This window comes from Pelodiscus sinensis, chromosome 2, assembly GCF_049634645.1.
Source record: "Pelodiscus sinensis isolate JC-2024 chromosome 2, ASM4963464v1, whole genome shotgun sequence".
NCBI classification, from domain to species: Eukaryota; Metazoa; Chordata; order Testudines; family Trionychidae; genus Pelodiscus; species Pelodiscus sinensis.
Window position 1 is genome coordinate 111,007,742 of NC_134712.1, and position 14,643 is coordinate 111,022,384.

The 14,643-nt window shown below is 39.6% G+C and overlaps 1 protein-coding gene across 1 annotated transcript in view; it reads left to right on the top strand.

Moving 5' to 3' along the window:
* Window positions 1–14,643, top strand: part of LOC102458814 (uncharacterized) — a 492,720-nt gene that overhangs the window by 307,647 nt on the left and 170,430 nt on the right. Inside the window, exons 11-13 of the mRNA XM_075919824.1 lie at window positions 2,918–2,994; window positions 8,434–8,554; window positions 10,637–10,876. Coding sequence (XP_075775939.1) covers window positions 2,918–2,994; window positions 8,434–8,554; window positions 10,637–10,876 — 438 coding nt within the window. The remainder of the gene's footprint in view (window positions 1–2,917; window positions 2,995–8,433; window positions 8,555–10,636; window positions 10,877–14,643) is intronic.

The window sequence follows — 14,643 nt, forward strand, 5'->3', positions numbered from 1 at the left end:
GAAAAAGTACTTGAAGATGTTCCAGTAAATCTATTTGCAATTAGCACAATGATTATTCCACATTTAGATGACATCATCTGAGGAGCTTTGTTTTTTGAAAACTGCAAAAAATCATATAGTAAATTGGTTTATTGTGATGGAAATGTCTTGTTTTCTACCATTTTTATCTTACTTTGGCTTGTACGCACCTGAGGTAATTAAAATAATATAGGTTAACATTTACATAACTGACTTCAGGAGTTTGCAAATAGAAAAGATAAAAATATATACAAAGTGATGAATAATTCATTTTAAAGCAAGTTTCCTATTTATCATGTAAAACAGTGGTTTTCAAACTATGAGTTGTGATCCAGAATTAGGTTGCACCTTGTCAGGCACTGGGTCACATTGATGTAGGGTGACTCCATGACTAATGGGGGTGAGAAGGCAGGCTTCCTGCCTGTCCTGGCACTGTGAACCATGCTGCATCCTGGAAGTTGCCAGCAGTAGGTCTGGCTTGTAGGAGGTCCATAAGATCTGCCCCCACCCTGAGCACTGGCTCCACACTCCCATTGGCCAATTCCCATCCTGTGGGAGAGATCTGTACCTGTGCATGATAACAGAACACGAGCTTTTGTGTGCCTCTGCTCAGGACCCAGATCTGCTCCTGGCCACTTCCAGGACACAACATGGTCCGTGGTGTCAGAAGAGGCTTAACATCCCCACTGCACTACTGACCAAGAGCCCCTGGAGGTAAGCCCATGCTCAACTACTAACATTTCTGCCCCAGTCCTGAAGTCCTCCCAATCTGGAGCCTCTTCCTGCACTCCAGGCCCCTCATTCCTGCCCCCTAGAGCCTGCATTCTAGTCGAAAGATATAACTATGTTGGGTTGCGAACATTAACAATTTTCTTCAAGTGGGTGGTGAGAAAAAAAGTTTGAAAACAATTGATGTAGAAGATGCATTACAGACCCTCAGAGGCTTTCTGAATAGGACCATAAGGACTGAATCTTTGAGGTATTTTTTCCTAGTGTAGGTAAAGAAATAATAATAATCATGACTCATTGCCATTTTACTGTTTAAATGTAAGATTTAAATACTTTGCAAGTGTTGAGTGATTTGTTGCTTACAGAGTATGATGAGAGTTTTGTGATTGTCAGTGGAGCCCAAATACAGACTTAGGAGTATAAGTATCTTTGTGATTTAGGCCTAACTGGCTGCTGTACTATTAGTGTCAATATGATCCCTGACTGGGATATCTAGACACTACTTCTGTTAACAATAATAATATATGTATAGGACAAAAGCAAAGAGGCCCCGGATTTAAAAAGCATCCCTATTCATTTCTAAACTGAGGTGCACTGTCAAGACAGAGTGGCCAAGCAGTGTTGTACTCAGCAGGGGCGGATGAGAGTTTTGCGGGGCTAAAGGCGCGGGGCCTATTGAAGTGCAGGGCCCGGGGCAGCATAATTTCGTGCATGCGCCTGGGCCACAGCTGACAGATAGTTGCACGTGCGCAGGCCTATTGAAACACGGGGCTCGGGGCAGCCGCCCCGCTCGCCCTGCCCTATATCCGCTGCTGGTACTCAGGACTGGGCCGGCCCACAGCATTTTGGCACCTGAGGCGGGGAGCTCAAAAGACGCCCCCATGACCTCTTGCTTGCGCCAAAACTTTGAAAGGTCTCAATTCTGCCTTCTTCCTGTTCTACTCCTCTCATGGTACTGCTCTGCTACCTGCCCCAATAAAGGAGAACTAACAACTTAAAATGCCTTGTTCAAAAATGTTAAGTAACACAACTTTCAAATGCCCGAACAGCAAATGTAAATAGTGTAATGTGCATCTAGAGCAGTGAGAATATATATGCACCAGCAGCAGACACAATTTTCTACACTCTGCGTCCTAGTGGTGCCCCCCCACAGTCTGGTGCCTGAGGCGGCCACCTCAGTCCGCCCCATGGCAAGGCCAGCCCTGAATCAGGAGTCCTTGCTGGATATTTGCTAATTGTCTGGAATGTAGACAAATAAAGTTATGTTACCATAGATGACATGCTAGTTTGTGACAGCATACTTTGGGACTACCAAATGGAGTAATTCTCCTTTAGCCTTAATGCATCTCCTCCCCCTTACACGAATAGCATGTAGTACTATGTGCTCAGGAGTTTGATTATGGAAGCAGGCCTTGTTCAGCCTACTGTAGCTTGATGGAGTAGCCATTCCTGTATATTGGATAGCCTCCTTGTGACTGGCAGTGTTGCATACAGAAGATCCATCCATTTCATGGACCCCAGTGGAAGATGTGTGTGAAAGAAGCAGAGAATATGTGGAGATTGGGGAGAAACATTTTGCTCTTATAATATTAAAACCTTTTAGCAATAGTTTTCCATTTTCATACTGTTCAGCTCTCATGGCAGAGTGACTTTTCCAGCCTGCTGTATAATGGCAAAATGAATCCAAGTTGTCTATCTCAGTTCTGGAGAGTGGCAGAAGTACTTGGAGAAATGAGTGCTCATGTTAATAAGCTTCCCACACATTGCAACACGACTCAGAAATGCTAGTCTCTCTTGCACTGCTACATTGAAACAGGACCTCAAGACCTGAAATGGATTTAAGGCAAAGGAAAGTGGTGGGATCTTCAGTGGTCTGTGACAAACATGAGGCACAGATTGGGAAAAATATATCTAACTGTAGGTTAGACACACTAAAAGTATGGAGTTTAGTGAAGTTTCTTATAGGGAGGTATAGAAGACCTAGGTTGAGATTTTAAAACTGATTAAGCGTATTTAACCACACTGCTCCCATCATGGAGTATGGTAGCTGAATCTGACTTTGAAAACAAACTTTTGGAAACATGGATAATGTCTGCTTTTAACCTCCATGTGCTTTTCCTACACTTACTTTTTCAGAAGATAATTTTTTAAATCTTTTTCTTCCATGTAGGACTTAAAAGTACAAAAGAAAATTCTTCATCACAACAAACAGATGTTGCACACCAGATTCCATAAACCCTTTCAGAGGTATGTGGCATCAAAACACCTTGCATTTTTTATGGACCTTTCCATCCAAGGCTCTCCTACTACTTTACAGCCACTGATGAATTAGTCTTCACAAGTAGGGAAGTAGGATTATCTCTTGTTCACAAAAGGAGAAACTGAGGCAAAAATAAATTAAAGCCTATAGATTCAAAGTGACCTTTGATTTGGGGTGCCCAGATTTTAGTTGTGCATGGTGGGTCTAATATTTAGGGTTGCTAGGCACTTGTTGATGTTGACATCAGTTGGAACTATGGAATTTTTAAAAATCAGGTTGCGGGAGCCTCCCAGCGGCCAGACAGAAATAGAGGCTTTCCTAATCAGAGGTCACTTCTGTAGCCTTTGGTTTGAAAATGCTACAAAGATCACACTGAGTCTGTGAAAGAGCTGGCCATAGAACCCAGATTCTAATTCGATGCTTTAGTTACCAGACCCTACAGTATCGTAGTTTCATTCTGGAATTTAAAGTTCACCTCAAATTCCTCCACTTGTCTTTGGCATCTGAACCTGTCTGCACTGGTCATTATTACCTCCACTTCTTCCCCTTCACCTCTATCCTCCAAGAAATCCTTACCTTGAAATATCGAAATATTGCATTTCAGACTAGCCTTAGACACCCACGCTGTGTTTACATTGGCATCCCTTTCTGGAAAAGGGATGCTAATGAGACACATCGCAATTGCAAATCCGCGGGGGATTTAAATATCCCCCGTGGCATTTGCATTTACATGGCTGCTGCTTTTTTCCGGCTTGGGGATAAGCCGGAGAAAAGCGCCAGTCTAGACGTGATTCTCTGGAAAATAAGCCCTTTTCCGGAGGATCTCTTATTCCTACTTTCAAGTAGGAATAAGAGATCCTCCGGAAAAGGGCTTATTTTCAAGTAGGAATAAGAGATCCTCCGGAAAAGGACTTATTTTCCGGAGAATCACATCTAGACTGGCGCTTTTCTCCGGCTTATCCCCAAGCCAGAAAAAAGCGGCAGCCATGTAAATGCAAATGCTGCGGGGGGATATTTAAATCCCCCGCAGATTTGCAATTGTGATGTGTCTCATTAGCATCCCTTTTCCGGAAAGGGATGCCAATGTAGACACAGCCCCACTGTCCAAAGACCATAATACTGATGTTATTGTTTTGGTAGGTACAACTGTATCTATTTTTTAGTTAGGGAGAGACTGAAATTGGTACTTATGGTACCTGAAAGTATATAAGGAGCCTTCCAGGCCGTAATTTGCTTCTGAAAAGACCAGTCATATTCACAGTGCCTAACTGATACGAAAGGGGAAAGAGTTCCCAGACATTTTTCCCCAATTACTGGAGCAGTGGTAGTTATCAGAGCCAGATGATGGTCTTAGGCACCTTTTGCAACTAGCACTCAATATGCACAAACAATTTTCTTTGTGTGACATTGACAAGAGATTGATTTCCACTTCATTTGAATTTTTTCCTAAAATTTCCCTAAGCTTGCTTAGTTGCTACCTCTGCCTGAGAGACTCAAAGTCCTAGTGGCTTACAGCTTCCTTCCTGGTTATGAGTTACTCTGCTGCAAGTATAGAACAGAATAGTTGCAGCAAAATTGCTTGTTGTCAATCAATAATATTAAAAACAAATATATAACTTGAAAAAAATTAATGGAGGAACCTGAAGTAATAAAACATTTGAGGAAATTGTGATTTGGGAATGACAGAAAAGAGGACTCAGTTCATTTAGTAAATTATTCACTTGGCTGTAATATTCAGTTATGTGAAAGGAAGGGGAGAAGGAATGTTGCAGCCGGAAAAGAGATCAAATGTGGTTGTTTAAATGTTTGATGTTCAGTAATGAAAACTGTTTACCTTCATAATTGTGTATTAGCAGCTAATAAAGGCACTAGATACAGTAGTTTAAAAGTAATAAAATCCACAACAAAGTGTATTTAATTTTAAATTGAATTGCTAGCAAATGGGTGTCCTAATGAACCCCTGTGTCAATGGAGTTCTAACCAAATTAAGTGAAATAATTTCCATCATGAATGACTAAATAACTACAAAGTTCCAAACAGACAACTTTTCTCCCCAAAGAAGGACCTTCTCAGATGCTTTGGTTGCTGGAATTAGCTAGTGAAATTCAAGATCCCCATTGCCTTCGTCCCATTTTGGGAAATTAGGCTAAGGTTGACCTGTCAGCCACTTAAAGGATAAAATCCCGAAGTCTATTCTTAGGGCTGGATTCTGTAATCCTCATAATGTGTCGTATTATTTGTGCTGTCCTATTCCCATCAACTTCAATGGAACCTCTTATTTGGGAAAGTACTTCTCAACCTCAGGGTTGCAGGATTAATCCTTACTCAGGCAGACCTCCCACTGAAGCCATTGGACGTAGGCCAGCCCAATTTCCCATTTTTGTGCCAATTGAAGCACGTGCCCTACATTTACAGGAACAAGTTCTATTGGTATAAGCACTTAATGTGCCCAAGCTAGGGCTTGTACAGTTGTAACAAGGTGGGTTTCCAACCAATACAAAATTGTGTAAAGAAAGAGGCCTAAATAGAAACTGAATTACAGTGCCTTGCATGGAATTTAGAAGGAAGAGTAGATGCTGCAGGTAGTAAAAGGAGGCAACAACAGATACTTGGTCTGTGTGCATATGACTAGAGTGCTAGCAGTTGCATCATCTCTAACAATAGACATTTTAATAAATTGAGAGTGTAGTTTTATAAATATGTTGCACCCTGACCATTGCATTAAAATAGCATTGCGGCAGGACCTCTGAGTTATGAGCACTTTGTGAATGGAGGTTGTTTGTAACTCTGAAATGTTTGTAATTATGAACACAAAGTTAGGGTTGTTCTTTCAGAAGTTTACAGCTGAACATTGACTTAGTGCAGCTTTGAAACTTTATTATGTAGACAAAAATCTTAAACAAGCACAGAAACAGTTTACTGTCCTTGTTAAAGCTTTTTTAAATATTTCTCTTTATTTTAGTAGTTTACATTTAACACAGCACTGTACTGCATTTGGTTTTTTTGTGGGAAGGAAAGCTTTGCTGTTTTGCATACTTCCATTTCTAATAGAGGTGGGGATTGGCTAGTTAATACGTTACTGAGGTATTCATGACTCTGAGGTTCTACTGTATGTTGGATAAAAATGTAAAAAAAAAGAGAGTAATCCAGTAGCATTTCAGAGACTAACAAAAAAACCACAGACTTAAAAAAAAATATGTGCCCACAAAAGCTTATGATACTATATATGTTGTTAGTCTCTAAGGTTGTGTCTAGACTGCAGGGTTTTTTTGAAAAAAGTAGCCTTTTTTCAAAAAAACTTCACCTGTATCTAGACTACATCTGTGTTCTTTCAAAATCAAATCGAAAGAACGCGGCTTTTCTTTCAATGGCGGTACTCCTCATTTCACGAGGAATAACGCCTTTTTTCAGAAGTGCTCTTTTGAAAAAAGGCGCTATGTAATGCAAACTGTGCTTTTTTGAAAGAGAGCATCCAAACTGCCTGGGTGCTCCCTTTTGAAAAAGCAGCTTGCTTTTTCAAAAGTACAGATTGTAGTCTAGATGCTCTTTTTCAAAAGAAGCTTTTTCGAAAGTATCTTTCAAAAAAGCCTCTTTCAAAAGAGGCTTTCAGTCTAGATGTAGTTTAAGGGTGTGTTTACACAGTAGGGCTTAACTTGAAATAAGCTACGCAAATCGAGCTATGTCAATTGTGTAGCTTATTTCGAAACAGCTTATTTCGAAATTGGGCAAGTCTACACAGCACTTATTTCTAAAGAGAGCACTCTTCCTCTGACTTCCCTTACTCCTCGTACAATGAGAGTTACAGGAGTCGGAGTAAGAAGTCTCCAGCTTGACAGTATTTCGACATTATTTTGAAATAACTGCCTGCTGTGTAGATGTCGACTAAGTTATTTCCAAATAATGCTAGTTATTTTGAAATAATGTTGCTGTGTAGACGTACCCTAAGGTGTTACAGGACTACTCATTTTTTAAAATTTACAGTCTATCACAGCTACCCCTCCGAGACTTTTAAACATGTATGTTGGATAGGTGATTCAGCCATTTGAATGAATTAGAATAAATTCTGAGGTTTGTACTTAGGATCAAATGCAGTCTGAGCCTTATGCTACTACCTGGGAAGGGAAAGGGACTAACAAGCCCCCCACAACTGTGTAGCCCACATAAGGGCTGGGCAGAATTTTATACCCAGAATGACAGAGATCACTCCCTCATTACTTTGTTCTGACTCAACCGTCATGCATTGGCTGGCTACCTGTGTGAGGAAGAATAGTACCTGGGGGTATGTCTACACTACCCTCCTAGTTCGAACTAGGAGGGTAATGTATGCATACCGCACTTGCTAATGAAGCCCGGGATTTGAATTTCCCGGGCTTCATTAGCATAAGCGGGGAGCCGCCATTTTTAAATCCCCGCTGCTTCGAACCCCGTGTAGCGCGGCTACACGGGGCTCGAACTAGGTAGTTCGGACTAGGGTGCCTATTCCGAACTACCGGTACACCTCGTTTCACGAGGAGTAACGGTAGTTCGGAATAGGACCCTAGTCCGAACTACCTAGTTCGAGCCTCGTGTAGCCGCGCTACACGGGGTTCGAAGCAGCGGGGATTTAAAAATGGCGGCTCCCCGCTTATGCTAATGAAGCCCGGGAAATTCAAATCCCGGGCTTCATTAGCAAGTGCGGTATGCATACATTACCCCGCTAGTTCGAACTAGCGGGGTAGTGTAGACATACCCTGTGTGAGTTAGCGTATTAGTGTGTGCATGTCTCCTGTGTGTTGGTGTGCTTCAGGATGCCTTCTGTCTCTCTGAAATAAAATGCCTCAAGCTCCCTTTGGGGTGCATTTGCTTTGCACTACCACAAAACAGGCCTGTTCTTAAAATAAATATATATATTTACCCCCCACACAAGATAAATTGTAAGCACAAAATGCCAAACTCTCAGAGGGTGTAAATCAGCATGTCTCCATTGATTTCTGTATGGCTATTACAATTTATTACAGGATCTAGCCTTTAAAATGTTAGTAGAGATATCATTATTCTATTTTATTTTTGGTATTTTGTTATTGGTAATGCAGAACTTAAGCTTTGGTTCAAGTCTGGTTACTGTCAGATCTGTAATTTTTGCTCATATTTTGGGAGTGAAACTCCAGATGCTTCTATGTGAAACTGTGATGCAGCCTTACATATAGTAGTTGTGCTATTAAAAATGTGAATACATTTTTCTGCCACCAGTTTTCAAAGCCTAGCCATTGTTATGCATAAAACAATTCCCTTTTTTGTTTATTATTTATTTTGCTCCCCAGCAAGGCTTGTAATATACTTGAGGAAAACACCAAATTGCGATGTACTTCCAAAGGCAAACCCTTTCCACTTAAGTATTGTAGTTGTTTTCTTTTTTCACCCCCCTTCCCACTTTGTATCTTATACAGAATAGAAAGTCAGTCCTTGAAAGTAGTACAGAATGCCTGCAAACAGGAAATTATAACCAAATTTGGTAACCTCGCAGAAGTGAATAATGAATCAAATGGAGCAGCAAGACTTTGCTGGAAGGTGAGGTTCTCCATGAGTTCTCTTTTTCCTAATGTAAATTGCTAAATGACAGTATATTGAGTCTCTTGCATGAATTTTTGTTATAAATGTGGAGGATAGGATTTAGCAGGTTTAAAAATATGCTTTCCAGCAGAAGTAACCATACGCTTAAATAGGATGTCTAAAGCTATTAACTATGAATCATTTGGGCATAGCTAGAGTTCTTCAAAACAGTTTGTCAGCACTGGCCAAGTAAAGTCTTTCAGTAGGAGATGAGGCAGCTATGCCACCATGCAAATGAGACAGGCCTGAGATGTGATGGATCTTCTATCTCCTTTTCCTACTCGACTGACACTCGCTTTGAGGGAGGTTGTAAATGCAAGAGAGATTGTGGTATAATTCCTCAGACTGGCATTTGTGCCCCCCAGTCACTATTCGATTATCTTCCAAATTGCTGTGTTTCAGAGAGATAAAGATTTTTTATGGCTTGCTGACTTGAAACAACCAGAAGAGCCAGAAAAGAGATGGCTAACCGGCCATGCATAGTAATTCCATTGGTAAATGACAAAATCTTTGTTTGTATGACATTTTCAAAATTACAGCAGAAGATGAATCTAAAATACAAAATGTCACATTTGGCATGCAAAACTATCAAAATATATTTCAGTATAAAATTCATAGAGGCGTTTAATTTAGAATGTGTTTAATAACTAAGCCTGCCTGCATCAGTAATCCTGCCTTGAGGTTTAAAAAAGATTGTCTTATTTATTCACATGATGTTAATTTTTTTATATATATTATTCAGAAACCAAAAATATTAAGGTTAAATCTTCATTGTTAATTAAGATTTTCTAATTAAACTGCAAATAATTGTCATTCAGATTAGTTGTTAAGTATGGTTTGTATTGAAAACACAAAAGAAGTTTAACAACTTCAACTGTTTATTTAACTGCTTAATTTAATTCCAGGAGCATTCTATCTATATGGAAATATGTTATCACTTTCAAAATAAATCCAAAGCAGGATTAAAGGGATTATTAGGTACTATAGGTTTGGACTCGGAGACTGCTAGACTTAATAGTCAAGTTAGCCATTTGATCATAAAATATGCCATGGATCATGGTTTTAAATTAAATTAAATGAACAAAAGAGTCCTTTAATAAAATTTTCCCATAAAATGGATTCTCTGAAAAATACCTAAGTTTATTTGGAATAACACGTTTCAATTATTACAGAAATGGTGTGTCATTGTCCTAAAACAAAATTAAGGCCCTTGACCTTTATGCAAAATTAAATATTTGATGGCATAGTGCAAGGGATATTCTTAGATGGTTCTGAATCTGTATTCTTACTCAAGTCAAACATCTAAGGATCTTACCAATATCAATTTTATAATGCCAACTTCTGCTATTTATGCTGAGCATTGAGAATAACTTTTGAAAGAGTTTTTCAAAAATATAGTGAAACATTACTCCATACTAAATATTCTGCAATGTAGACAACATCTTGTCAACAGCAAACAGCAGATGTTTCCTTTTGTCTGGACCTGGAATAAAGGTGCCCGTGGGAAGTGATTATTAAACTTCACACATGTTGCACTTAGAATAATAATCAAAGAGTATATTATAAGAAGATGAAATGATAGTCCAGGTGTTATACAGCACTGATAGCCTTGGTAAGACTTATAATGAATATAAAAACATTGGTTGCCATGTTTCTCACTGTGTGCCTGCAGCCTGATCATCATGTCACCTATCATAGTTGTCTTAAAAGGCATGCTGTATTTTTAGAGGTGTTGATTTCTTGTGAATTCTACCTTATTATTGCAGACTAACAGTTTCTAGTGTCACACTTCATTAACACACCATGCTTTAAAAAACCTGCTGACTTTAAAAAAATATTTCCATGCAATCCACATGTTTGCCTTTTGACACCTTAATTACATATTGCTTGTCTTCCTTTATTGTCATTGCTAATGACAGATAATTACAGGTCAAGTAAAAAGAACTGTCTACTTTTTGGTGGTCATTTTTGGAGGAATTCATTCTCAAAACAGTCAAACTCTGCTTCCTACCTAATTCAATAACATAGTCTTTTTCTTAGGTTGCCCAGTCCAAAACAACTCAGCCCCTTCAGATCCAACTAAGATGCCTAAGAGGTGCCAAAGACAAAATTCCCCAGGGCAGCTACATCATCAAGGTCTCTTTGCTCAGTCGTCTAGGGGGTAGTTTACTTAAGTGGTCCGAACTGGAGGAACAACAGTGGGCTGGAACAACATTGCCAGTCAGCCATGATGGAAACTTCTATGATGTGGACATTTGTTTTGACCAAAGTGTTCATACAGTAAGCAGCACTTCTTATATATGCTTTCTTTGCTTTGATAGGTAAAACACCTCTATTCTTTTTCCCTCAGGCTTATATACTTAATACATGCAGCGATGTTCATAATTTATTTAATATTTTAAGGTGCAATCTCCCCCAGGTAACATGCATCACTCACTCTAAAAGTGCCAAATATATAATATACTATATCATGTAACACTGTCAGCTAATTTTAGATTTTACTTTTATTCTTTCTTATCTATGCAGCTTGTCAGCTATGTAATTTGATTTGGGTAAAATAGCTTTAGAATAATAAATGAATGAGTGGGTGTATATAAACACATGAATGCTCAAATCCTTCTGTGAGTTTTTAGCTTCATTGACCCCCATTTGCCAAAAAAGCAGCATTTGGATTATTTTGGAATAAGACCAAACACTTGAGGCTCTATTCTGTCTTTTGTGACTAAGGCACACATATTTTCTTTCCTAAGCATGCTGTGCGTGGCAGGATTGCTGTGTGTCAGTTGCTCAGCTTTGTGTCTAATGTCTAAAACGGGTTGAATCATTGGCTGCAAATAAATTATCTGACAAACATAGGCAGTTATACTGTTTGGGAATTGATGCTGATTTTAGCAAATGTGTTCATTGTTCTGAACTGTTCTGGGAATAATAATAGCATTACTACTTCTTTTTTATATGCATTGTGGTAGTACTGAGGGTCTCTAGCCATGGGCTCAGATTCCATTGTGCTAGCACTATACAAAAACAGAACAAAAAATGGTCCTACTCCAAGGAGCTAACAATTAAGTAGTATTTATGTTCAGTTTTTAAGCTATACATGGTTTTGAATGGTCCACTTAAACTGCTGGCTATTTAAGGTCTGAGATTGGTCACTACGGCTATGTCTACACAGAAACGTTATTTCGGAGGAACATCAGTTATTCTGAAATAACGTAGTGTGTGTCTACACATCAAGCCTGTTATTTTTAAATAAATTTGAAATAACAGGCTTCCTACTCCAACTTCAGTAAACCTCATTGTGGCTACGTCTAGATTGAACTCTAAAATCAAAATAAGATACGCAATGCAAATTGCGTATCTTCTTTAGATTTTATTTTGAAATAGGCTATTGAAATTTGGCGCATCTACACAGTGCCATATTTTGAAATAAAGCACTATTTCAAGACATCCCTTATTCCTTGTGAAACAGGGATGCTGAAATAGCACGTCTGTTATTTCGACAATTATTTTGAAATAGTTCCTTGGATGCAAGGTAGCTATTTCTCAATACCTCTGGTATCCCAAAATAGCCTTGCAGTCTAGACATACCCTGTATGAGGAGTAAGGGAAGTCAGGGGAAGAGGGCTCTATTTTGAAATAATTGTTGTGTAGACAGCGCCAAAAGTCGAAATAAGCTATTTCGATTTAAGCTACGCAATTAGCCCTGTTGTGTAGACATTCCTCAAATTATATTTTCTGCTTTTTGATTGGAAATAGTAATTAGCACACAATAAATAATGGATACCTGATGTGAATGTGGATTCCGGTATAAAGAAAAGCCATGCATATGAAGAAAACTGCTATTTACCCAGGCCCTGAATAGAAGGGCATGAAAATCACCAAACAGAATAGCCATTTTAAATTGAACAAATGTTGATGAATGCTTCTTTTGCTATAGCTGGCCAGTTGTGCTAAAGGCTATACATTCAACTTATGTGGATATGGGTGCACCTTTGGACAATGGGTTTGAAATGTAAATGTAGGGTTCCTCTTTTAACTGCGAAAGGAACTCTCCAAATTGAGGAGTGCAGTGCATAGATGTTCTACCTTAAAAAGTGCACATGAACTGTTAAATAAATCAATTTATAGACTACCCTTGTGCAGGCTCTGCATGCTCATGCTATCACCTCTGATACCTCAAATGATACTTCTTTTGAATAATCTGTTAATTAAAAAAAAAGACATATCTATACGAACACTGATCAATTCCTGTCTTTGGCTGCAAAACTCTGAATTATATGGTTGCCACATTCTTCCTTACAAACTGCCTCACCAGCCTGGACCCATCACTGGAAGACCACTGCTCTTCTCCCATGGCCCAGCTGTGTCTCCCACCCTAAATGAAGGGAAAGGGATGATCCCTGGAACCATTGTGTTATCCCCAACAAGGAAAAATGAGGGAATATCATCTACATTGGGCTGCTAGTCCCTCTCTCCTGTGCCTATTGGGGGAAAAAATATTCCCAATTCCACGAAGAAAACCCCAGCTAGGTTCAGCCTTGAGAAAAAAACATCAGGGGAGAGAATATAGCCACTGCCAGAGACACCAGAGGATAGGAGTGGCCAGCTGACATTCAGTTTGGGTTGATACTCGTATGCAGGAATCCAAATACCTCCTACCTATCTCTGTCTATTCAGTCTTACTTACCTTTTTAAAAATATCTGCACATGACTGGAGACAGGTGTGATAGCTGGGATCTCATAAGCATAAAATCCCCAAATATTTATTCTTGATCATGTTGTTTGGGTGGGTCAGGCAATAGCAGTTTGGGGTGCTTTGGCATGGTCATTTTTCTCATTGGAAGAAAAGTTAGGGATATGGGAATTCAGGATATTTCCTAGTCTTATTTATTTTGCAATATACACAGATTCCCTGTTTCGTTTATCTACACTTGTAGCTAGAGTTCTTGTTTACAAAGAGAAAAGTGTACTGATATGATTAAATGCCTCTTGTTTTTAGCATTGTGTCTCTTCCTTTGTTCTGCTCGACACTAGGAATTCTGGTTTTCAGAATTACACATCTCTGATTGTTCTTAATATCAATCACCAAACTATTTCAGGTAACTGTTAACACTTCATTTGTCTAGCTGCTCAGCAATACAAAGGAACTCCTCAGACAGGGTTAGCTGTAACTAGTACCCGCTGGAGATGGTTTCTTTATGAGGGTATGTCTACACTACCCTCCTAGTTCGAACTAGGAGGGAAATGTAGGCATACCGCACTTGCAAATGAAGCCCGGGATTTGAATTTCCCGGGCTTCATTTGCATAAGCGGGGAGCCGCCATTTTTAAATCCCCGCTGCTTCGAACCCCGTGCAGCGCGGCTACACGGGGCTCGAACTAGGTAGTTCGGACTAGGTTCCTATTCCGAACTACCGTTATTCCTCGTGAAATGAGGTGTACCGGTAGTTCGGAATAGGCACCCTAGTCCGAACTACCTAGTTCAAGCCCCGTGTAGCCGCGCTGCACGGGGTTCGAAGCAGCGGGGATTTAAAAATGGCGGCTCCCCGCTTATGCAAATGAAGCCCGGGAAATTCAAATCCCGGGCTTCATTTGCAAGTGCGGTATGCCTACATTACCCCGCTAGTTCGAACTAGCGGGGTAGTGTAGACATACCCCGAGTTTCCTTTCAGACAAAGGCGAGTTCTTAATACCAGCCCCTTAACAACTGTCTAAGGATGAATTATTAGTCTATATATGCTCCTTTGGTCAATTTTACCTACTTTTAACTTTTTCTGTGAAGCATTTGTTATCACGTTCTTCTATCAGTAATTAATAATGTGCACTCATTGCCACCTTCTCCATTATTCTCAAACCAATTACACCCTAAAGCTATGTCTACATTACCAAGTTTAGTTCACAAAACTTATGTCGACACCCAAAGATTAACAAAACAAAAATCACCTGAAGGTGTTCACACTTGCTCCGTCAGTCAACAGATCATGTCCACACTAAGGGCATCATCATGAGTGTATCCACCATACAGTGTGAACAGTGCACTGTGGATTC